The sequence below is a fragment of the Coccinella septempunctata genome, chromosome 6 (assembly GCF_907165205.1).
Source record: "Coccinella septempunctata chromosome 6, icCocSept1.1, whole genome shotgun sequence".
Classification (NCBI taxonomy): domain Eukaryota; kingdom Metazoa; phylum Arthropoda; class Insecta; order Coleoptera; family Coccinellidae; genus Coccinella; species Coccinella septempunctata.
The window spans coordinates 24,567,884-24,591,975 of record NC_058194.1 but is presented as its reverse complement, the minus strand read 5'-3'; the positions used below and the strand labels follow the sequence as shown (position 1 = coordinate 24,591,975).

At 35.1% G+C, this 24,092-nt stretch overlaps 1 protein-coding gene across 3 annotated transcripts in view; it reads right to left on the bottom strand.

The window, feature by feature from the left end:
• Nucleotides 1-3,636: 3,636 nt before the first annotated feature.
• The window catches only part of LOC123315862 (zinc finger MIZ domain-containing protein 1-like), a 29,826-nt gene continuing 9,370 nt past the window's right edge, over nt 3,637-24,092 (bottom strand). The window contains exons 1-10 of one of the 3 annotated variants that reach the window (XM_044901753.1): nt 15,971-16,249; nt 14,215-14,418; nt 10,234-10,508; nt 9,327-10,166; nt 8,777-9,123; nt 6,638-6,969; nt 6,417-6,555; nt 5,972-6,295; nt 5,613-5,882; nt 3,637-5,287 (exon numbers count right to left, since the gene is read on the bottom strand). In XM_044901753.1, coding sequence (XP_044757688.1) covers nt 5,144-5,287; nt 5,613-5,882; nt 5,972-6,295; nt 6,417-6,555; nt 6,638-6,969; nt 8,777-9,123; nt 9,327-10,166; nt 10,234-10,508; nt 14,215-14,418; nt 15,971-15,990 — 2,895 coding nt within the window. In that variant the 5' untranslated portion in view covers nt 15,991-16,249 and the 3' untranslated portion in view covers nt 3,637-5,143. Of the gene's footprint in view, nt 5,288-5,612; nt 5,883-5,971; nt 6,296-6,416; nt 6,556-6,637; nt 6,970-8,776; nt 9,124-9,326; nt 10,167-10,233; nt 10,509-14,214; nt 14,419-15,970; nt 16,253-24,092 lie in introns of those variants that run through there. The other 2 variants (XM_044901752.1, XM_044901754.1) reach the window with 2 other exon arrangements.

The following is a 24,092-nucleotide window of genomic DNA, read 5'->3' as shown; positions in this document are numbered from 1 at the left end:
TTAAAGTAAAGCGCCCCTCTCTTCCAAAACCGAACAGTCCTGTCTTTGGCAGAATAGGTATATTGATTTAATTCCAATAAGTACCCTTCATGCTCGGCGAAAAAAGCTCCCAATATATACGCCTGATCGGTCAGGTAATTTCTTTTCATTACTAAATGGATTTAAAATCTATCCAGCCCGAATCAACTAGGTGGGACTTGGCACAGAAGCGTACTTCTAGATATTCGCAATTTGGGGACAGGTCAGGTTCAACAAACTTCATCCGATTCAGATTCATCACTGCTAGATCGTAATATCGATAACCATCGTGATCAGAACCCGAAGTTCATTTTTAGCGGTTCATTTTTTATCTGTGAATTTTTCCATAAATCTTTTGCCGGAAACTAAGCAGAACACTAATAAATAAGAAGATGAAATAACAGAACATACACACATTGAAGCAAAAATTCTTAATAAATGATAATAATTTCTTCGAAACATAACATTTATTTCATAGTGTTCTTCAGTTGATTATTTTCAAATAATTGATCTTGTGGATTTCATTAATTTATATATAGTGGCGGTGTACATAAATCTAAGGAAAAAGAGTAATATTTACAGCTCATGAGATATATTTGTTCTGTATTTTATATTTTATATATATAGGTACTATAATAAATCTTCTAGCATTAAACTTCAAACAATACATCCTGTAGTTTAAAAATTAAGGAGAAACATTTAAAAATTCCCGAATGATCGAAAACATAGTGAAACACGATATACATGGATATATTATTCCGTACGATGAAATTTCATACTTTTTACTCCATGTGTATCACAGTTATAATAAAATATTGAATGATTTTTTCTATGCGTTCGATTATTGTATGGATACACTTACCTATACATTTTTGGCTGTCCATAGTTCTTGTCCTATACATATTCATATACATATTTCAGAGCAAGGGCGGTTTCAGTATGGTGTCATGCTTCCCCTCTTTGAGAACTTGAGGCAAATATTTTTTCGAATATCGCAAAACTAAAAAGAATTTATTTTTTATTCAAATATGAAGGAGTTTCAGAGAAGTTTACTTTCATAAAATATATTACAATTATAAAGATAAACCTATTTATTTTATATCCACAGACACCTTACAGAATTTCAAACATAAAATTAAGGTCCTACTCCAACATCATTCCTAGAACCGCCACTGCAACGAGATCGATGAAACTGCGAGATTTATTACTAGAAGAGTTACTCCTTCAGATTATAAATCACATTTAGATCTACGATCAGTTTTCTGGGAGATATTCGTGTCGAAAATTATCGTTCGAAAAATCCCGAAAAATAAAAATTCGTCGAGATCGATTAAATTTCGATCACTAGAAGAGCTGTCCTTTCAGAATATATGTCACATTCAGATCTATGTTGACTTCTATATCTCTGGGATATACGAGTGTTGAAGGTTGACCCCCGAGAAGTTCTCAAAAAGATGGGGTTCATTAAAAAATCGTCAAGATCGAGCGGTTGCACTGAGGTCGATAAAATTGATTTATTGAAGGAAGAGTTGCTATTTTATAATATGTATTAAATTTAGATCTAGCTGTGTATGAATACTAATATCAATTTCCTACCATTATTCGATATTTGGTATTTCACTGAAAGATTTCGTAGATGCAGTGCAACGATACAGGATAATTAATATGCTCTAATATGTATAGGTATAAAAAACTTATCTTAATGTGTCAATCAAACTATTTCGAAATGTGGAAAAATATTAAGAAGCTACCTACACTTCTTATTTCGTATCATAAATCCATATAGTTAAAAAAAATTAACGCCTGTTGGGTCTATTCTTTCATATATGTACCTAACATAGCGGAAATAGATACAGTAGGTATACGCTTTTCGTATTTATCTGTATAGGTACAAATATAATCGAATTCCCGTTACCGAAATTACGGTTTAGCAGTACCTACAAGACCCCTAACGAACAAGTTACTTTAAGGTCAGCCTCTTTGCTCATGCGACTAAACGATCTCAAGTTTGATGAGCATGTTTGACCGGGGTCTTCAACCTCAATCGCAAGGTAGCTACTTACCCCTGAAATTACCGTTCTGGTTATTTGGATTTTGAATTCGAAGAAATAGGCATAAGACGGTAGTTTAATTCTCCAACTAGTCAGATCAGATGCTTCATCGCATCACATCACAGTATCACACCATATTCTGAAATATACCTACGCATTTTTCTGTATAAATCACAATTTTATTCATTTTTTATTCTTCCTCATAGTTCGTAGATATTTCTATTTAGTTATTATCAATAAATTCAAGTGTCAAGTGTTATATACTAAAATTTTAAACTAAGGGGATGTGAAGATCTATTATGAAATGTTTGAAATTTGAAGCCATATAAAATATTCTTGTTCATGTTTGATCTTCGCCTGATTTGAGTAAAATTGTGAATTCTCTGGAGTACTATTAGATCTAGTGGAAAAAATGATATCAGAAAAATTCCCACTCGGAATCCATAACTGCAAAACTGAAATTTTGGATTTGATGGTTCGCTTCAACTATATATAATCCCTCATATATGGGTACAATGAAACCTTCAACCTGGATTCTTCTATTAAGTGGCAATAAGTTAAAAGTAGATCTACTTTCAAAGTGCATTAGATTGAATGCACTGGCTTCAACCCAGTAATTTTCATAAATTTGTAAACATACCTACATCAAACATCCGTTTATGTGGCTTAATGTCATCTCCAAATTTAAAAGGGTGCTCTGGTGGAAAGGTCGTCGCTAAAGTAAAAAAGTCATAAATGAAATACGTCCCTGGTTCTTTTTAATTTCTTTCAATTGATTAATGAATATTTATGTATGAATTTCAACATAGTTAGTAAAAGACTGCTATACTCACCTTGTTTCTATCTCATTAGATGTTTTTTCTTGGCAGTTCCAGTACACGAATCTAGGTTTACTGTAGCAATTTCATGCGAATTATCATTAGCGTTATGAAATTTTTGTGGGTCGATAAAGCCAAATCGAAGGTTATTCATTATTCAAATAGCGTTTATTCAACGAAAACTTGTGTAGTTTTTGAAATTATGTATTGTCACGCATAATTTACACGGTAGGGTTATTGACTGTTTTATCAGATTATTGGTGAATAAATAACTCAAATGAAAAGGAAAACAAACCAAAATAAAAAATAAATTCATTCTAAGACTATCAGTCTAATTTTTTATTGAATTGCACAAAACACTGATAATAAAATAACAAAAAGACAAAATATACAAAAATCAATTTAGAAAATACAAAAAAATAAATCTGCATTTGTACTGGATAAGTTTAAATATATCATTAGTAAAATTATTAATCCCCATTATATGCTAGACGTTGGAAGAAACAAAAATTCAGTTTTACTTTAGATAATATTTCATCAAACGAATGTACATCATATTTACAATTTTCAGCAAAAGTCATTTCACATAAGTTCTACTTGCATAATTTAGATCTATTCATTTAGTAGGAATAAATAAGTGTGCCAATAATCATCTCAGTAAATTAAGTTTATTTTGTGAATTTGTAATTAATTGACAAGTGTTTGTGTTGATAACAAAATCAATCAACCAAGCAGATTGGTCCGAAAAATAATTGAAAATGATATGTCGAAATTTGGTCATAATGTGCTGTTGACAAAAAAAAAATTTGGTCCAATATTCGAGAAAGTATATGTGAAAAATTTTGCCGCGCAGGTTAAAAAAAATTATTGGCAAAAGTCATACCAACTTTACTGTGATAGTGAATAATATTCAAAGTTTACTATTTTGGAAGCATTAGTAAAATATCTAAAGATTTGACATTAAATTGTAAACCTCAAATAAATTCAAGTACAAAATTTGTCTACGTTCCCTACTTTACATTCAACAAACTTATTGGCATCTAATTTGTCTATCATTTAGAATGAATTATTGGCAATAAGAACTCATAAAATTCAAGTGAACCTACAACCCCAAAATGAAGTTATAAAAGAAGACCTCTAGGAACTTGGACCCTTGTTGATGATAATATAATAGGATATTAAACGTACTAAATATACGTGAGGATTTATAAAAACACAGCATTCAAATTAATTCGATTGATTTTTATTAAAGGAATTGATTCACACACAAAGGCAACCACATAACATATATTTTTGTTAAAAAGTGATGACAAGTAGAATTCGTACAGATATATTTGGTAACATTTTCCACAAGAATTCATTAAATAATAATGATATATGAAACATTAAGGAATGTTTGAAAATGTGAATGCTAAACAACTCTCCACTGAGGAATAACTAATAAATTCTAAATTTCGGGAGATCAGTCCATGTAAATATGTACAAAATCTACTTATACCACTGTTAGTAATATACATCATTAAATATGTTAAAATCACCTATAATTAAAAGTTTATCACAGTCTCAGAGTTCTTTAATAATAATTAAAGTCATTATGTGGATGCTTGTGTATTGGTGTATAATAATGACAATATAATAATTGTGCATTTTCGATGACAAAAATACCTTACAACAAAAATCTGCGCATATGTTGAGCTTGGTGGTTGTGTTAGGTTCACTTAATTCTTATAGCAGATAATACTCAAAGCATATGCACATCAATATGCAAAATGACCAGCAAGAGGTCATTCTAGAAGTACTAGATTGTTTGGTTCCAAGTTCTATACTATAATAATTTATTTAATAATACTAATCTAAACTGGCCGTAAAGGATGAATTTTATTCCATTGGTTTCCTTCTTAAAGGACTTGCCGAAAAAACGTATCGAATTTTGTTTTATTTATTTTTATTTTATTTCAATGAACATTTTATTTTGAACAAAAATCTAAATCAAATTCGAAGGACTATTCCGATTTCGAATACAACATTATCAGCAATAATTTTTGAAAATACTCCGTTTTATGTTAGAGATTCATATTCCTCGATTTATTTTGCATACCAACAAAATAAAATTCATGACTTCGTTTGGGAAGTATTTACAAATAATACAAGGGAAATAATTTGATTTAGACCTTTTTTAGCAAATTGAATGTTTTATCACACATTTTCACTCACTTGTCCATCACAAAATTGTGATCGTGAGCCCAGGAACTTGTCTTATTCGAACAATGCGAGTATGTCGTCGCTTGTTGCTGAAGTATTGGCAGGCCCGGAACTGCTTCCACTAGATGGCGGTGTATTCAAATCAGGTGGGTCGAGATAGGATAATATCTCCATGGGATCAACGCTCTCAGGAAGCAGCTAGAAAATAATGAAGGTCAATATTTCAGCTACATATTGAAAAAAAAATGAGAAGAAAAAAAATTTTCTCTTGAAACACTGAAATAACAACACCAACATTTGATTAAATTGCAGTGTGAAATAGTATCTGCAAACCATAAGAAGAACTGTGAAAATATGTGCAGTTTCTGGGTGTTGATCAAGTGTAAAACGTGCAATTTGCTCAGATATTATGTTATTATTTTTTCAATTAACTTGATTTATTATTTTTTTTTTATTAATCGTTTTGGGCACATGTTTCTCCACGAGTGAAGCGTTTTTAATTTATAAATCAAGTTATACTCACATTCAATGCTTCCTGCCCTGTTCCTTCTCCATCAATAACAGCAGCAGGGTCGAAATTCAAATCTGAGGGAATATCAGCAACGCTGTTCTCATTGTTTGAGTTTCCGTTTCCATTAGTGCTCGTATTGGAACTTGTACTATTGTTGTGCATTTCCGTGGATGGTGGCACGCTTGGAGGTCCGGTACCCCCACTCGGTGTGTGAGCACTTGGAGTCCCTCCTGGCGTATGGGGCGTATGAGGTGTATGGGGCGTATGCGGAGTGTGAGGCATCTGAGAAAAAGAAAATTTGGTTAAGTCTGAATTTGCTGAATGATTCGTTGATATATAGCCAAATCTTTTTAACAAGTCTATATATTTACCTGATCACTCAGACTTTTCTCCATAGCATTTAGCTGATCTAGGGAGTTGACTGATTCACTGAGATGCGACAGGGGTCCACCACCATTCGAAAAATCGCTGTTGGATCCGTTCGGATTCGAATTAAAATCATACTGACTATTTCTATTGTTGTACGATGGCGGTGTATTCATCATGGAACCACTGGCAATGGTGTTCATGTCCGGAGTTAGGTAAGGCGACATAGCCTGCATATCCCAGGTGTTCGAAGTAGGTAGATTCATGCTACCAGGGGACATTGCTTTACATACTTTTTTGGCTCCACAGGAGTCGTTGTCTTCTTCGACCTGCAAATGAATGAAAATTTCAGTGAACAACGATACTTTCCGACATGTTTTCGAATTTGAATGAAGTAGCTCTTGCTAGACTTCGCGTTACTTAGATTTATCTAATAAAAGTTTTATTTACCTTAATTCCAGGAGGTCTGGCCGATTTCCAATTGGCAGAACTGTCGATAGTTACCTCGTCAACTTCAGTACCATTCATAGTATTTAATATACCCCACATGTATTGATCAACCTCTAATCCCTCAAGTTGAGCCGGTTTGCTGAAAATTAGACAGAGGTTTAGGACCTTAGGTATCGACAACATGCAGCATCTAATAATTTCAACACCTGGTGGTTACTTACTTGCAAACAGGACACCTCCATGAACCTCTCTCGCAATTTAGTTGAAGATAAGATTCTAAATCGAAGCACTGAATGTGCTTACACTCATGCCCTCTAGCTGGTAATGTAATACGTTTGAAGGTTATGGGACACTTCAGAGAGACTTTGAGGGCAGTCTGCTCTATCGAGTCCCTTTCCCTATCAACGTTAGGGCCGCCAGAACTTGTACTGCTAAAATTCCTCTTGATTTTGGCAGTACAATGATCGGCAGTCAATAATCTTTTTCTTAGGAGCCCTTGTAGAACGGACCGAACGCTTGGTCTGTGCACGAGTTGTAGGACGAATAAATGTGACTGAAAAAAAAAGAATGTGTTATTACGATGCTTCGAAAAGAACTCACTCACTATACAGCGTTGAGTATATTATCACGTCAGGTGGATTGCTAAATAGTCGTACATGGTTTTTTTTCAGTTAACAATTATGGGGAATTTTTAAGTATTGAGTGAATGAAGTTTTGGAATGTTTTTAAATGTAAGAGAAAATTAACTAAAGAGTAGATCAAACTTATGAGTAACCTAAAATAAAAACAGAAGAGTTTATTGTACTCTTTGAAACAATATGGCGTGCTCATAATAAAATACAGTACAATCGCGATAACGTGAACAGAATAAAACCAGGGTTGTTCACAAAATAGAGGTTGTTCATATTACCGGAGGTCACTGAAATACAAAATCTACAACATATTGCTATACAGATTTATTATCTTATAAAACTAAAATACATTTTAGTCGACGATTCACAATGGTTGAAAAAGTTGTGAGATCTTAGTTTGCACTTTTTTGGCAGAAACAATGTTGTTCACGCTATTGAGCCGTTCGAACGAGCGAGTGTTCACAGTATCGCGATTGTACTGTATGTTTCATTTGGACAATGAACTAGGTACATATATGTGCCTATATGTATTTAGCTCACCACCTTGCAGTCTATATTGTGGGAAAGAATAGCTATAGAGACCGACCACTGATAATGTTATCTGGAATAAAATGTAATATCTACCTACTCTAAGTTTTACGTTTAATCAAGGGAGGAAAAGAGAGGAAGTGGTGTGATTAAGACTCGCTTATCATTATCAAGCAGTGGTTCAATTCCTTAATATTACTGTTGATATAATAATAATTCTCATATAAATTTGTGAAGAATAACCAAATACATTCGCTCATGTAATTTTTTTCTGTATTTTCTGTCGAAAGCTATTTTTTAATCTGAGGACTAGCTCAGTTCCAAAAACTGAAATACTGTTGTTTGTAGTGCGTTGACAGGCAACTTCTATTCGTATTTGTTACATATTTTAGTTATGAAGTATTGTTTTATCCGAACCTTGAGAACCATGTCGCTAACAAATGAAATTTGTTTTGAAATATCCTTATTTGAATCAACTCGTATTTCGATTACAAGATTTTTAAGGTAAACCTTATGTTCTTCTGAAATCGTATCCTTAAAGTATGTTAGGTTTTGACTTGGTGTGACGTATTTTGCCTTCTGTGAACAATTCTTTTGTTTCGATGTCTTCGACTTCCGATTCAATAAAGGTAGGTAGAAATTTTCATTCAACACTGTACCCTTCACAAAAATAGCCCCTTCCCACGAAAAGAACAAAAATATCTCTCCGGATATTACCTGCAATAATCGTTGGGGCGGTGGCTTTTAAAGACAGGGAGTTTAGCCGCATTCTGAAACTCTGAGTTCGAATACTCACTAACGTATTTATTATAAATTATTTTGGATTCTTTCCATATGAGCTCCAAAATATTGGAAAATGAATTACTGTTATATTCGACAGATAGAATTTCCTTTTCTTCGGAATAGGTGAGAGCTCATAATTCTGATGGAATGTTGAGTAATGAAGAATAACATTAGAGATAATGATCGGTTTATTTTTCCAAACGCTTTTCGAATCCTAACGCTTATTGGCACATCAGATAGTCTTTGCATGTTTCATAATCAATTATTATTAACTCCCTTCAGTCTTGAAACTTCCTTTAGCTCTACTTGAAAGAGAAATTGAAACAAACTTTTAAATTGAAGAGACTTCAAAATTCATTATGAAACTGGCTGTTTTGAAGAGAAAACTCAATATTCCATGTATCTAAAAGTACTCACACAGCAACAGGCCGATACGGTAATTTGAACTGTGTTTCTCCCAGGTTGACAGACATCTTTCAAATATAGGGGTTTATGTGACGTTTTGTGCTCCCCCCTGTCGATCATTAGAGGAGTTGCATTGACAGATACTTGGACCGAAGCTGGCCAGTTGGTATTCATAAGTCTGTCCTCATGATGGAAACACTTTAATTGCAACTCTAAATCTGACCTCCACATTAGCGTCTGGTGCACTGTGGGTTTGAGTTGGAATACATGATTGCTCACCGCAAGATTATGCTCTAGTCGAAACGGCGTCAGAATGATGCCGTCTCGTACAGGGAATGTTAACCTTAACTCATCCTCCTCTGCGAAAGAGATTAATAGTTCATTTGTATCTTGTTGTTACTTAAGCCCACTTGCCGAGAATTTTCTCGAGAATTGATGCGCCGTGAATTCTTTATCGTTACATACGCACTTTCGGTAGAATTCACTGTTCAGTTGCATACGAAATAATTCTCCAGAGAATTCTCGGCCTTTATTGTTACTTAAATGATATTTGATTACTTACTCATTGGAGTGGCTGGTGGTTTAAGTTCATTGAAAGCCGGCTTAACATCTGGATTCGGACTTATATAAGGTGGCATACTGGTAGCTGGAGTCAAAGGAGGTGTTGGATTACCCGGAATTGGACTATGTTGATAATTCATGTTGTTCCTCATGGAAACATCCTGTTGGAATTGATTCGTCGAACCGTATTGCGTACTGGGGGTGCCATTCATATATTGTCCGGAATTATTTGTGGGGAATTGATTCATAGAGCCATTGAAATATTGACTCTGATTTGTGTAGGGAGGAGTAGTTTGCCTCAAGGAAGCGTTCCTGACTGGAGCCATGCTCCCAGGTCCCATGTTACCCATGCTTCCTGGACCCATGCTTCCTGGTCCCATGCTCCCATGATTCATATTGCCGGGACCCATATTATTCGGCCCCATGGAGTTAGGACCCATTGAGCTAGGTCCCATGGAGTTAGGGCCCATCGAGTTAGGTCCCATAGAGTTAGGTCCCATAGAGTTAGGTCCCATCGAGCCGTGGCTCATCGATCCCGGTCCCATGGAACCCATGGTTGCCATTCCCATGTTGCCGGGTCCGAAGTTGTTGGAAGGTCCTAAGGACTGTTGGGTGGGATACTGATTGAAGTTAGGCTGCCTGGTTGGATAGTTTGGATACTGGTTGTTTTGATTGAAGGAGGGATTCATCGTGGGTGCACAGCCGCTCTTGGGGTAGCACTGCTGTCTCTGTTGGCTCATCATGGCCGGGTTAGGGTAAGGAGCCATCCTTCTGGGGTACATTGAGTTTGCGCTTTGACCGGGTCCTGGACTCTGCATTCCCATCTTCGTCACCATATTTCCTGTAAATAATAAAACCATGAGATACTGTTCATCTACCGTATGTTCACGGAGTGGAAGAATATTTACCCATCATATTATGCTGCATATTTCCCATGGCCATAGAGGACATGTTGTTCATCGGGTTCATATTGTTCATACTACCCATTTGCATCATCCTCTGGTAACCTTGCGGATATTGCTGATTGTTATATTGATTGTTGTCTTGGAATGCCACTACGCTGGCGGTAGCCGTGGCAGTGGCTGTAGCCGCTGCCACCATGGCGGCTGTTGAAAGTGCGCTTCCGCTGGTGTAACCACCGTCCGCGCCGTTCATGCCACCATTGACACCATAGCTGGCAATTCTGGAAGAAAAAATCGAAAATTTAAAAATCATGCGACTATGTAATTTGAGCAATGTTAGTTCATTTTTGTAACTTCATAATTTTTACAATTCCTTAAGAATTTACATAGCTTGTATCCATACAAAGTTATGGTTTGTTATCAAACTGTGAGGACATTCTATGATATCATTACCATATCGATAGAGCAAAAATCATTACCGCATTGAGTTATATTAAGGCAGATCACCGATTGGGTTTGAAAATATTTTTGAATTCAAGAGATAGAAACCGAATTTTGCTATTTGATGTGATTGCAGAAGGAGAAGTTTTTCATTTCCCACGCTCAGGCTACAAAGCTCATAGTCTTGGGGCAGAATTATTCTTCAGTGCCTTTTAAACAATAAACTGAATCTTTATCTGCATAATATAAACGTTATGTTCTTCATAAAGTGAATAAAAAAAGCGTCTTCAAAATTTATGATTTCTGATTTTTCATCCTGTAGCCTGACTTTTCGAATCGCGGGTCACCAATCCGCTAGTACTAGATATAATTCCCGAGTTGAGGATGCAGTTAAGCAGTTAACGGACAACATTGAAGTATTTTTAACGATCGCTACGCCTTTTTAGCGCGCTGACAAAGGCAAAATCAAAGGACATTCACATCTCGCTTAACTGGCAAATATTGTATTGTTTAATATATTCAGCTCGGGGAAAAAATATGGGGTTCAGATCTGTAAAAAAGCTCCAGCGTTAAAATACAGGCGTATGGCGCGTATATGGGGGTAAGCCGGAGCCCGAACAATGAACACAGTTAGAGGGGCGATGTCGCAGGGTCAAAAAAGGGAAGGGAGATTGGTAGTAGGCTGATGTGACAAACAAAACACTGACGAAGTGAGACGATACAGCAGAACTCTATTCACAACATAGTCGGAAATCGAAGGGGAAAAGGATATATGGGAAAATCAGATGTAGGCAGCTACGGAGCCCCTGAAAGATTTTATCCCATGCATATATTCCTTCCGATATACGTGGCGTATTTAGGGACCGACCTCTGAAATCGATTCGGGTGAAAGCGTCACCCTGAGCACCCCAAACAATAATCCGTGAAATTCCAAACTTCAGAAAAAGATAAGTAAAATAAAGAAAAAATTTAAGATTATCGATACAAACACAAAGACATCATATAAATGAGACAAGTAGGCGAATAATCTGCTGGATAAAAATTCTCCTGGCCAATAATAATTAACGAGGGGCATCCTCATAGTGTTCCAAACACAATCGCGCCGCAATATTTTGCAATCTAATCATATTTCCGTATATATTTGTTCTGTAAACATACAGCAAGGTTCCGAATACTTCGAAATGATGATATCGAAGTTGAAATTTTATCAGAGATAACGGTAAATTAGGTTAGCGGTATCAACGCATGCATCATGCCGTAAAAATAATTCCATAGTTTACGTACATATAGTGGTACGTTCGTAGGAAGAGACAATAGAAGTGTTCTGAATGGTTTGAATTATGTACCTCTTCTCTTCTCTACATAAAATAGTCAAAATTCGTGATAGTAATAATAGTATTCTTTAATTTTTAATTGTAGTATTGTTAGCAAAAACACGATATTTTTCGAGGTAAAAAATAAAGTGTTATTCCTTGCGAAAGAGTTATTACAATTGATGCTTGAAGAAAAAACTATTGAATAACGAATAGATACTATCATTTCCTGCTTGTTGACAATGTACTGTTGCAGTACGATCCTTGATATTTCTAACATTATCATGATTATAAGCTTATCCAAAGATACAGATTTTTCTTCTGTTATTCTGTTGGATGCGAGAGAAACCCCCAAGAAATTCGGCAAAAAAGGATATTTTTGCTTGATACCGCAAATTCTCATGAGTTTTCATGTATGAAGATCATGGATTTGGGCGTATAGCGAAAGCCAAGATCCCAGACAAAATTACAATTTCTGCTGAAACCAAGGCATAGACGAACTTGATCTCATCACTGTGGACGATAAATGGTGCCTTATCATTTTCAAAAAGCCAAATGACAAAAATGCCGATGTAGGAAATGAAATTTCCTCTCGGAAGCACCAAAACATCGTATAACATCCTTTCGAACGTTGAAATACGACTTGGAGTTTCCGAAAATGCAGGGGATCAATACGAACGAGGGTGAAACAGTTTTGGGACCGCTGGCGGCATCAACGCTTTGAGGACGTCTGCTCGACTCTCTCTGGTATCGCTGAACGTTAAACATAACGCTCCCGTTATATTGACAGTCCCTGAAACCACCCCCTGCTGTTCCCCCTCACCCCTCTCGCCCTAGATTGACTGGGTCACCATTGTTACGTATAAACCACCCTAATTGGACACATATTTGATTGAATACCTGGGGTAGTTTTCTAATAAGTACCTACTTTTCGCCTCCGACGAACGAATATTTCAGAGCGTTCGTCCGAACAAGTTTCTGTGCCTTTCTGCCTTTCGTCAACCCTTGAATCGTTTTTAGATCGGCGTAGTTGCCATATGCAACCAACAGGAAATTCGATCTTTCGAGGGCCGCAATATGGTCAATGACTCCCTTCCAGAGCTTTCTTAACGATATTAAACCATAAGTTTGAAGAATTCAGGGCATTTTTAAATTGGTCGGATAGACTGTCTTCAACATCCGCCCTTCGAGGTTTGTTGTTCAACAAAATCCTCGATACAACGTTATACGTATATAACTATTTTTTTTTCAATGTACAATTGTGTTAATCATTATGTGATCAATTGTGCTTTTACGGAATCATGTCTCTCTGAAGATCTGGTCTCTTTAAACTTCTCTACTCTAAGAGAATTTTGTATTCTGATATTTCTACAGCCTCAAAGTCTTCAAGTTATTATTATTATTATTATATGAATAACGAATCAGCTTTTTCTGCTGTAAATCAGCTGGGGCAGATAGGATTTCATCGAAAAGCGTTTACCCCGAAGAAAAACCAGAATTTTTCTTTCCATTTCCATGGCTTATGGAGAATTCTTCATTGAATTCATGAATTCTAATTTCTACAACCATTTACTTGAATGTTCATCACTTTAAAACCATTATTTTACTGAAGATATAGGAGCAGCACTGTTTCCTTGCAAAAGTTTTTTATGTTAGATCTTATGACAAGATTTTTTCCATTGTCTGTAGCAATGATTTAAAATAAACTTTAGTCAATAAGCTTAGGCGTAAGTGCATTTTTGTGTTGAAGATCAAAATTAAGTGTTGTACTTAGAAGGAGATATTCACGGCGTTTTTGAATCTGTTTCAATTATATGAGGGATGTCTTCACTTTGATGTCAACCCCTTCTTGAATTGATTCGTATGGTTTGTTGGATAATTTTTCAAGCTTTTATCATGCTTATCGCAATCTGTTCTTGCTTTATTTTGCCAATTTCGTTGTTTTCCATATCGATGTGTCAAGAAGATTAAGGAATGAAGTTAGGTCAATAGTTTGTTATATTCAAGCAAAAGGACTCGTTAAAATTTATGTCACTGCATTGAGCAGATGTTTTTTTGATAGGATTCATCTTTAATCCTTTGAGTTAGATTTTTGGCTTCTATCTTTTCCCTCTTGGGACGTTCGTGCTTTACCGAAGTTGACGCCATGTCACTGGCAAGCTCTAAATTCGAGACCAAGGGCTTGGCACTAATGCCAAGCGTGCGACAGAAGGATCCGCGCATCGAAACTCACCCCGGCCCAGATTGTCGATATCCTTGTTGGTAGCTAGAATGTTGAGATTGTTTGAGGGTACTTCCGTAAGGAGCGTTTCCTGCAGGTGTCGGGCCACCCGAGAAGACACCGTGGGGGCCCGACTGCGTCGACGATGTAACTTCCCACACTGTGGTCACGACTGACAACTGCTGCTGGGCGGTGGCGCCACCAGGCGACCAGTCCCTGAAACAACACACACGTTTTACTTCGCCGATTGAACACTCCACGTGGTGGACACAGGCTGTCAAGAGAAACACATCTACTAGTCAACAAAAGCATTCTTATTCGGAAGAACATCTACTACAAACTAAATTACTACTACAAACAACTACTACTACAAACTAAATTACAACTAACACTTATGACGAAGGATTATGGATATAGAATCAATTCTTCACTTTTCCCACATTCACGGATATAACCGTTTAAAACAGTTCATCACAATTAAACCTCTTATCTTGAAACACAGTCAGAAATCCGCAGAAAATCCACTCTGTTTAGAGTGGAAAAGAATTTGATTTACTTCGGTATCTTGTATCACTTCCTGAACTTGGATAATTTAATCTTGTGCTTTGTATTGACTTAATCACAATCATATCCACAAGGTGGGATTCAAGTTTAGTTTAATCCTTTCCAATCAATTTCCTTTCAGCATCTAATCAAAAACGGTTCCCTTATCGGAGTTTACGGAATACACCATATATTCCACACCAGAATATTGTTGTTAACGTTATCACTGTTTTGTTTATGAACGGTTAAAGAAACGGCATTATCCAACACGTAGGTAGATAATGCAGGAAGTAGGTAAGAAAAATCATTACAAGCCCACGCCTTCTTCCAATTTTTTTAAAAGTCCTTTTAAAGAACCAATGGATTAGCAATCCTGCCAGACGAATTTTTCAAATTTCGTATTCATTACGAACACATAAAAAAAAAAGATTTCAATAAATATCTTTTCACCATTTGTATCTTCTCACATGAGCGTCTGTTTCCCGGAGGTATTGTTTGTCTTTTCAATTTAATTTTAAATTTCTTTGTTTAGTTCCTTGACCCCTGCTCTGGTATGGGTCCGCGAAAATAAATATTGACTAAATATTTGGAAGAGTCATTACACGAATTAAAATCTGGTTAGTATGTATGTGCATGAATGAAAATTTTTATTAAATAGTAAAATTATTGGTGGAAACATGTCTATAGACTGAAGAAAAAATTTAAAATTAAAGAATTTACAAATTCGGCATGATGTTTTTTTGAGTAATTTTGGATATTCCTGAATGAAAATTTGATTTATATTCAGTTGGATGATTGTCATTCTTAATTGGAATTGTGGAAGCTCCGCACGAGTTTCGTCAATTCACAGGTATGGAATATTGGGTGTCTCCGATCAAAACGAGAAACAAATTATTCACTTTTAAATTAATTAAAATCACTTCAACCAACATAAATCACATAAGCACAGCGATGCTCCAAATTCCTCACTTAGGGAAGATTTGTTTTAATTTTTTACTATCACTTGGCTTTTGGTCCAACGTCCCGGATTTTTTTTATTCCAAAATTTAATTCGCACAATTTTTTTTCAACACCATCACCAAGTCACTTGGCTCCAAAAATTCTCATTTAAAAACAATTGAATACACTATCCATAATCCTTAAGGCTACAGGACACTTTCACAGTTAATCCAATAGGGAAGCTGTAAAAAAAATTCAAAAACGGAGAAAATAATTAATTATATACCTATAGGTATATCCCAGCATTTGAAGGTAAACATAAAGAAAGTCAGTATTTAAATCAGTTTACACGATCATAGCAAGTTCGAGCACTAATCCGAAATATCATTAGCCTTGCATCGGCATCGAGGCGCGACGTTCGACTGTCTACTTTGCTGTGGGAGAAACAACGGCACGTAGTCAGCCATGGAGAGGGGCTCAGGAGAAGTTGACCCGAGCTGATTCTCCTCCATTCCATGCGGCCACAATATCGGTTATAGCGGGCGACGTTGCCGCTTCTACGCGACCGATACTGTGGGTGGATGTATTGTTGTCTCTCTCTCCACGCAACTTAAATAGGAGATCACGTCGAACAATTCATTGAGCAACATCATGTTTGACGCTATCACACATACCTGAGGTTCATTCTACGCGTACGGACGATTTTCAACTAAATCTGAATGGCATCCAGTAACAGATCACCCAAATCAAACCATGAACAATACCTGTCTTCGTTTTGACCGCGGCATAACTCACATAACGAGTTTATATTTCCACGTTGAATATCCAGACGTTATATTTAATTCTTTAATCTTTACACTTGAGGATTCTCAAACAGTGTCCACAATGAATCACTTAACCGGGCCCCATTGTATATATTTAAACGAAGATATGACTCTCTACGACTTAAGCTACTTTACCACGAAAAGCTGAGCATGTAATTCCACTCAGCTATAGAGTATAGTTTGAATTATACTAATTAGCTATCATTCATATGACCGAGTTTGAATTCCGCAGTTATAATACAATCATTTCCACCACTTGTTGAGTATGCATTCTCAAATAACCTGAGTCAAGTTAAACTGAGTTCAATTCAGTTAAGATAATTGGAGGTCATAACTTCACTATGCTCATATGATATTATATGAGAGGTGTGATAATTCATCGAAGAGCAATTGAATGCCGAAGTTATATTCAGTTAATACCATCCCATTTACAACATAAATTCTGAAATTCCTTGATCTGAGACGATTTTTCCAGTTTACAGTTAAAAGCATAACTCCACTTCAGCATTAACCCATCCAACCAAGAACGAAATGTTTTCATCATTCAGAATTCATTTAATCCAAAGCATTATATACCACAAGTTTATTATGTCCTTCCAACTACTTCTGAAAAAAAATTTTTCAAAACACGCTGTTTCAGTTATAAAAACTTGTGCAAATAACTTTACTCCGCTATATAGTACACGGCGCATCGTTCCAATTGAAGATTACTTCACTCCGCTTTTATTAATCTAACTAAGAACGAAGTTTCAGTTAGTATACTGCTTACTTATTTTAACTAAATTTCCAGCCGTTTTGGGGTCAAATTGTACAAGTTGAGCTAAACTTTCCGGAAAGTAACTTCACTTTCTAACTAACACTGAAAGCCGCAGTTATCCACATTTCAATCTAGTTCAGTTCCTGAGCTATAGTCAGTCAATACTACCCCTTTTAAAACACATTATATAATTACATATATGATATGAGTTGAATTTTCCAGTTTAACTCAACTCAGCTTTCGCACAACCATGATTTCAGCATTAACTCATATAACTACGCTTGTAGAACTAAAGATCTTCGATCAATGGGAGTTTTGTTATCGAAAATCATTCAAATAACACTACTCCGCTATCGCACTATATATCTTCAATTTATTAACCTTTCACTTAGCTGTTATTCATCTTGGTTGAAGCTATCTAACTATCAGTTAGGCACTGTTTTCAACCTAACTAAATGTCAGCCATTTTCACTGCAGGAATTCTCGATTAGTCCTCTTTAAGTTAAGCTAACAGCTACAAAATGGCCGCCGTAGCTCCACTATACAACTACGATCGAATTCCGCAATTCTGATCAGTTACCCACTTTAATCTAATTCAGTGTCTCAGCTACAATCAGTTATACGCACTACTCTTAGAATATTTTGTTTTTACGCCGTGCTCTAAGTTGAGTTTTCTAGTTACGAAGAGTTAATAATATAACTCAACTAATCTATCGGCGTGACACATAATATTATTTATAGACTTGTGAAGTTAACATTGACTCAACCATCATTTTTTTTATCCAATGATTATAAACCTTTTCAACGAAAGAGCCCAACAAAATATCTCTATTAAATTTTTCATGGGCATTTTGAGCGTAAAATCTGAAATTTTCACAATCACCATTTTGATAGAGGTAGATTTTAAAAGCGAATGAAAAATCCATATGTTCACCGTACACAGCTTTATCGTTAACAAACACACGAATCTCATAAAAAACTATTACTATTCTACAATGGTCCTCCCAGCACTCTATTCGAAACTCTTAATTTAGAGGTTTGAGAATGGTAAAGTAAAAACTGAAAATAGTAGGTTATGATACAACTGGATAAGTGTATAAGCACGCGCGTAAACTTTACAACTTCAATATCAATGCTAGATGGAAATAATTTTTAGAATGGCATAAGGTTCATTATTTGAAAGAAGCATTTGCTGGCAAAAGTTATGAAGCAAACTGTCAATATTTTTTCATGTAGAATCACCACCTGAAGTTTGTCGCACTTGTTCACTACCGCCCTGTATATATCCATATTAGCTAGGATTTAATAAGAACATAAAACCGTATCTTTCAGTTGTGAAGGTCTCATCAATAGAATTTAGTAGAATTTCAGGTAAGGCGGGAGTTCATGACGCCATCTTATCGCGCCATTTTGCTCTAAATTTACCAGAACGTTCTAGAATTTACCAGAAAAATTCAACGTTGTGGGCTTTTCATATTGCAAAAACTTCTCGAAATTTACAACCGTGTGGTTGCAGAAACCGATAGGGAATCAAAATGAAGATCCTCGGAGAAAAATTTTTTTTAGATACACAAAACTTATACTATGAGATGTACAGAATTCAACAAGAATAAGAAATATGCTTTAAAATATAAATTCATTATGTTATTAAAACTACTCTTATCACTCATTTATGCAGAACTAGTTTCCAAAGGAAATAAAAATATCTCTTTTCGTTAATATTCTCGAATTAGCATTATAATCAGAAATGTATAACTTGCGATTTGTACTGCCTTCCATACTTTCTGAACGTATGTTGAAAATACAAACATAGTAGGACAATCCTACTTCTCATTTGCAAAGTGTATGTTTTTTTTGACAAAATATCGAGTACAATGTAGAATATACTATTACGAAATCCGTCATCTTAAAAAAATGATCAGCAAAATGAGAAAAGCAAGAACGTGAAAGAAGATTCGCAAGAATTTCAAAACGACAGTTACAAACTATACAGGATGTGAATGAATTTTTACGAAAAACTTTTTAGAAACCAAAGAACTCACAGATATGAAATTCAGCGGACGATATACTAGATCGCATTGAAACAAAAGTTTTATCTGCCTTCTAGGTAAATTTAAGATCGAATTCCAGCCTATATTTTCATCGAAAAATTACGGTCCTCATTCGTTCAAAATAAATCACTCTTAGAGAAATAAGTTTTTCAATAGATATTAATTAGGAAATGAGTTTCTTGCGAATAAAATTTAAGGATGGCTTTTTTTTTCCTTCTCGTTTTTCGATATTCAACTGAAAAAATTTAGTTTTACTTCACACAAGAGAGTCGAATTTACTTTCAGGCCAAACTGACATTAAAAAAAATACCTTCCAATTCATACTGAGAATAAACAAAGTTACTATCGTTTTACTCATGCTACAAAAAATTAAATGGTTTGCAATCTACAGAATATGTTTAGGTTCTTCCTTCTAATATTTTGAAAAATTTCAACTTACTTCAAGCGGCTCAAGACGTCTCTCACCATATCCGGATCTAGATCAGGCAATTCTTCCATCATCCATTCAGCTTCCATCGTAAAATTATTCGATAAACACTAGCACTTCGTTCAAAATCAAAATACTAACACACCGAAAGCTCCGTCCCGAAAAACTGAACTACGAGAAATAAAATTTGTTGAAAGATTCCCTTATATACTCCTATGGGAGGGTTAATTTTTGGAATTAAGATAAGACCTGTATAGGTAGCTATTAACCGTTGATTACAATTTGATGAGAAAATACAACCAATACTAGGAAATTTTTGCTTAATAATTGCATTTCCAAGTAAAAGTACAATTGCTTTCTGCAGGTAGAACAGTAAAGGGTTCGGAGCATCATTATCCCTGCAAATATTAAGGAACATTGTGTGGCATTTATGTGGAGAAAGTAGATATCTTATTCATAGAAGAATAAGAATTTTTGAAATTGAACCATTTCTGTATGTGTGATACTAAATTATGATTGGAATATATGAGGACTAAATTTTTTATTGGGTTTTAAAATTTCTCGTAGCGATATACCGCCAATATAAATTAAAACGATTTATTATACGAAAAAAACCGATACCAACAATATCATTTTGTAGGAGATAGTTTTTTCTACCTATTGCGTTTTTACCCACTTTTTGCACCCATCTGTACAAAGTTGTAGAATGTGGTGTAAAGTAAAATGAAGAAAAGAAGATCCTTATAAAAAATAGAATGATAAGTATTTACCCTGTGTGAATTATGAAAGAATAGTATTTGATTATCAGGGTTTAATATTATTCAAAATATAATAGTGATTGGCGACGTTTCGGGCAGTACCCTTTTTCTAGCCTTTAAAAAACAATATACACAATGTAAAAACATAACTCTTATAAATAATGTTCCCAAATAATGAATAAAGTGCATTTGACGTGTTGCCTTCCGAAATTGTTAACAAAATAACCATGTATGTATATAATTTTTTGCGTGCTTGTTCTATGCAAGCAGATCATTATTATCATTAAGGGGAATGTTTTCTGCATTTTTGCATTTTCATCCAAAAATCACAAAATATTTTTACTGTTATATAATATGTAGGTCTATATATATATATTCTTTTGAATATCAGTAAGATATTTTAGATATAAAACAATATACTTAGCATCACTTGAATTTTCAGCAGGGTTTAAGTGTAACTGAATACCCTTCCATTCATAGTTTGAATGAAAGCTTATGTAAAAAGCAAAAATCTTTTCCATTGACGTAATTTCATTTTCCTCTATCCATCTCGAAATTATATCTGAAACAAAGGTAAAAGAAGGAAAAACCAAAATGAAGTATAGATAATACATCTTTCATTCAATTGTTTTGAATTTTCTGATAGCCAAGCAGCATTGGGTGAGTTCAGTACCTGGATGGGTGACCACACAGAATTTTCTAACAAACAATCGGTGGTACATGAGTCAACAGATAAAGTTAAACGGTGTAGCTATAATACATCGTATTGCAATAGTTGACTTCTTCAAGTCTTGAACGAATTCTATAATCGTATAATAATTATTGGAATGTATGAGGATCAAAGTTTTCATTTTAAACAACTCGGTTAATTAATATAGAAGCTTTGAATTTTTCGGAGCAGTATTTTATAAAATTATAATAATTGAAACGAGAGGCTCTACGAATAAACATAATTCATCAATATTTCTGTGACAGTTTCAATCTCATCTGTATGAAAACATACAAAATATAGTTATTTGCGAAAAGTGATATATCGCAGAAAAGACACTTTCCCCAAGAGCTCGGAACAATATTTTTCTACAAGTGCTTGAAATAGGTATACAGTGTGAGTCTTTTACTCGTACAAATATTCTAACAGTAGATTTTTGAGGTCAAAAGAAACACTTCTTTCTTATGCCATTATTTCCGATTTGGCCCTGATAAACAAACAGAGTTGTATTCAGCCAAAGTACCTAATTTTTCAAACTTCATAGATACTTCTTAATTTTTGAACATCAAATTACTCGAAAACCGCTCATTATATGAGAAAATAACGAAGAATTCTTTTATTTGACGAAACGTTCAAATATTCATAGCGTCCAACTCAGTTTCAAGAGTTGGGAATTTGAGGACCAAAATGGGAAAATTGTGAAAAAGGTCGTGGAAAAAACAATGTTCAAGTTATGTAGGTACTTGTTAGGAAAATAACAAACTATATCATTTTTTACGCGCTTGTTCCTAGCAAGGAGAGGAGAGCGTTATCATCAAATAATAATGAATACCTAATTATTTATTGGAATTTATCAGGACCAAATTTTTCATTTTGAACAACTTCCTTGGCGTTCGGTGCACAGCTTCATGACACAATTTGATTTACTTTTTGATATTTGTGTGCGGAAAAAGTGACTCTTTGCGACTGGAAATGCGTGCAGGAAAAGGGTTGAACGCCTGTAGAAAAAATAGTTTTTTTGCAAAATGTCCAAAATAACAAAACGTTCCGAAGGCTCTTCAAAATTCGAGCGTTATCTGAGTTTTGGAAAATAGTTAGTTCTACTTTTTTGTGTGATTCGATCCCCGTATTGATAACATACTGAGTTTCGATTCACTGAATGAGTTCAGGAACGTTTGCCAACTTTGTAAATATTCGACTGAACGCATACAATGGAAATATATTTTTTTCAAGTTAGATTTGTGCCTTTGGTGGTTTGAAGCATTTTTTGATCCTTGGAAGGTCACCGACTTTCAAATGCAAGTGATATCTGATATGGAAGAAATATAAATTGAAAATGACTTGCCACCTTGGTCCCACAAGTTTTTGAGTTTTTTTTTTATTGGAAGAACAATTAGATACACGACGAAAATTATATATTCTGAATCAGAAAAAAATATGAGGGTGAAATATGTAAAAATAACATTTATATTTGAAAAATTGAATTGGCGGAATGAAAAAATCTTTGACTACGCCACTGCATTCTACGTCAAAAAGTGTAGAATTTTACATTTGTTTTTGGATATCACTAAAACTTTACGAAATAGAGGCACCAATTCAAAGAGCCGAAAAATCGGTGTTCACTTATAACCTGAAAACAAAAGAATATAGAGCGGTTTTGGTCATTATCCATCTTTTGAAAATCGAGGTCGGAAACGTGGAATCCATTTATACCTAGCTGCCATTCAATTCCATCGAATTCTGCCACCCTGTTTTATTTTTCAAGTGATTCAACTCAGTCAGAATGAGCTTGTAAATCCTCTGGTCGCAGCCAGTATACTGCGAGTTCCTTATAGAAATTGTACAAATCCAATTAAGAGGGGTCTACACCATTTTAGTGGTCAGTTAAAAAAAAATGAATAGCTTACGTCAAAAACCACTAATTTACATGGGGTTCTCATTATAATTCAATTCAATCAGTTTGTCACCTCGGAAAGTCAGATATATTTTTATTCGTCAAATAGAAAAACGAATACAAAATTTTTTTCATTGAAGAACAAATATTCATCCAAGTTATTAACTTTCCGAGATGCAATTATCTCTTCTATGAATTTTCACATAGAGAAATTTCTCGAAAAGTCTCGCCATTAGCCACAATTCGTATCCTGGCGAAATTGAAAAAAGAAGTTCGTTAAATGCTGCCATCTTTTCGACGAAAGTGAAAACTGTAATATTTGAACTTATCGTTCAAATGTTCGGGCAACACCCCACATTCTGGTAGTCTTTCCCCCTTTATGCCTCATACGGATGGCGAGAAAATCACGTGGTATAAACTGCTCTTAATTGTTGCATGGATCTTATTCAGTCTTGTCGAAGTTATTCTTTTCCTTACAGCTGAGAGTCGAGAGTGAAGAGGTTCTCATTCTATGGTGCTCCATGCTCTTTGGACTTACTGGAACAATTGTTGGCGAGCACCTACTACATTATTCGAAGTTTAGTTTATCGTAATGCCATACTACAAAACCAGCACCCCAAACCCTTTATCTCTATAAAATTCCCTATATGAATAACTCTAAAGTGGGTAGACATCAGAAGTCCTAAATTCTACCATTGGAGACCTTCAGATTTCTATGACAAGAAACCTTCCCTAACCTCAAAAAAGCGATTTGATTCCGCGAAATGCCGCCTAGTCCGCTTCTGCTCGTTTAGGATCATATCAGCACCAGCAAACTAATACTAAACATAATATATCCATAGCATCAATATGATTGTCAACAGCGCGCCGACCTGGCACAATAGTGGAAATTGGTTGCGGTTCGTAGAAAGTCGGAAGAGCTCGCGCGAACTCGTACTGTGTTCAATTACTTACTACACCTAATTATCGGCTGAGCAGCGAACGTACG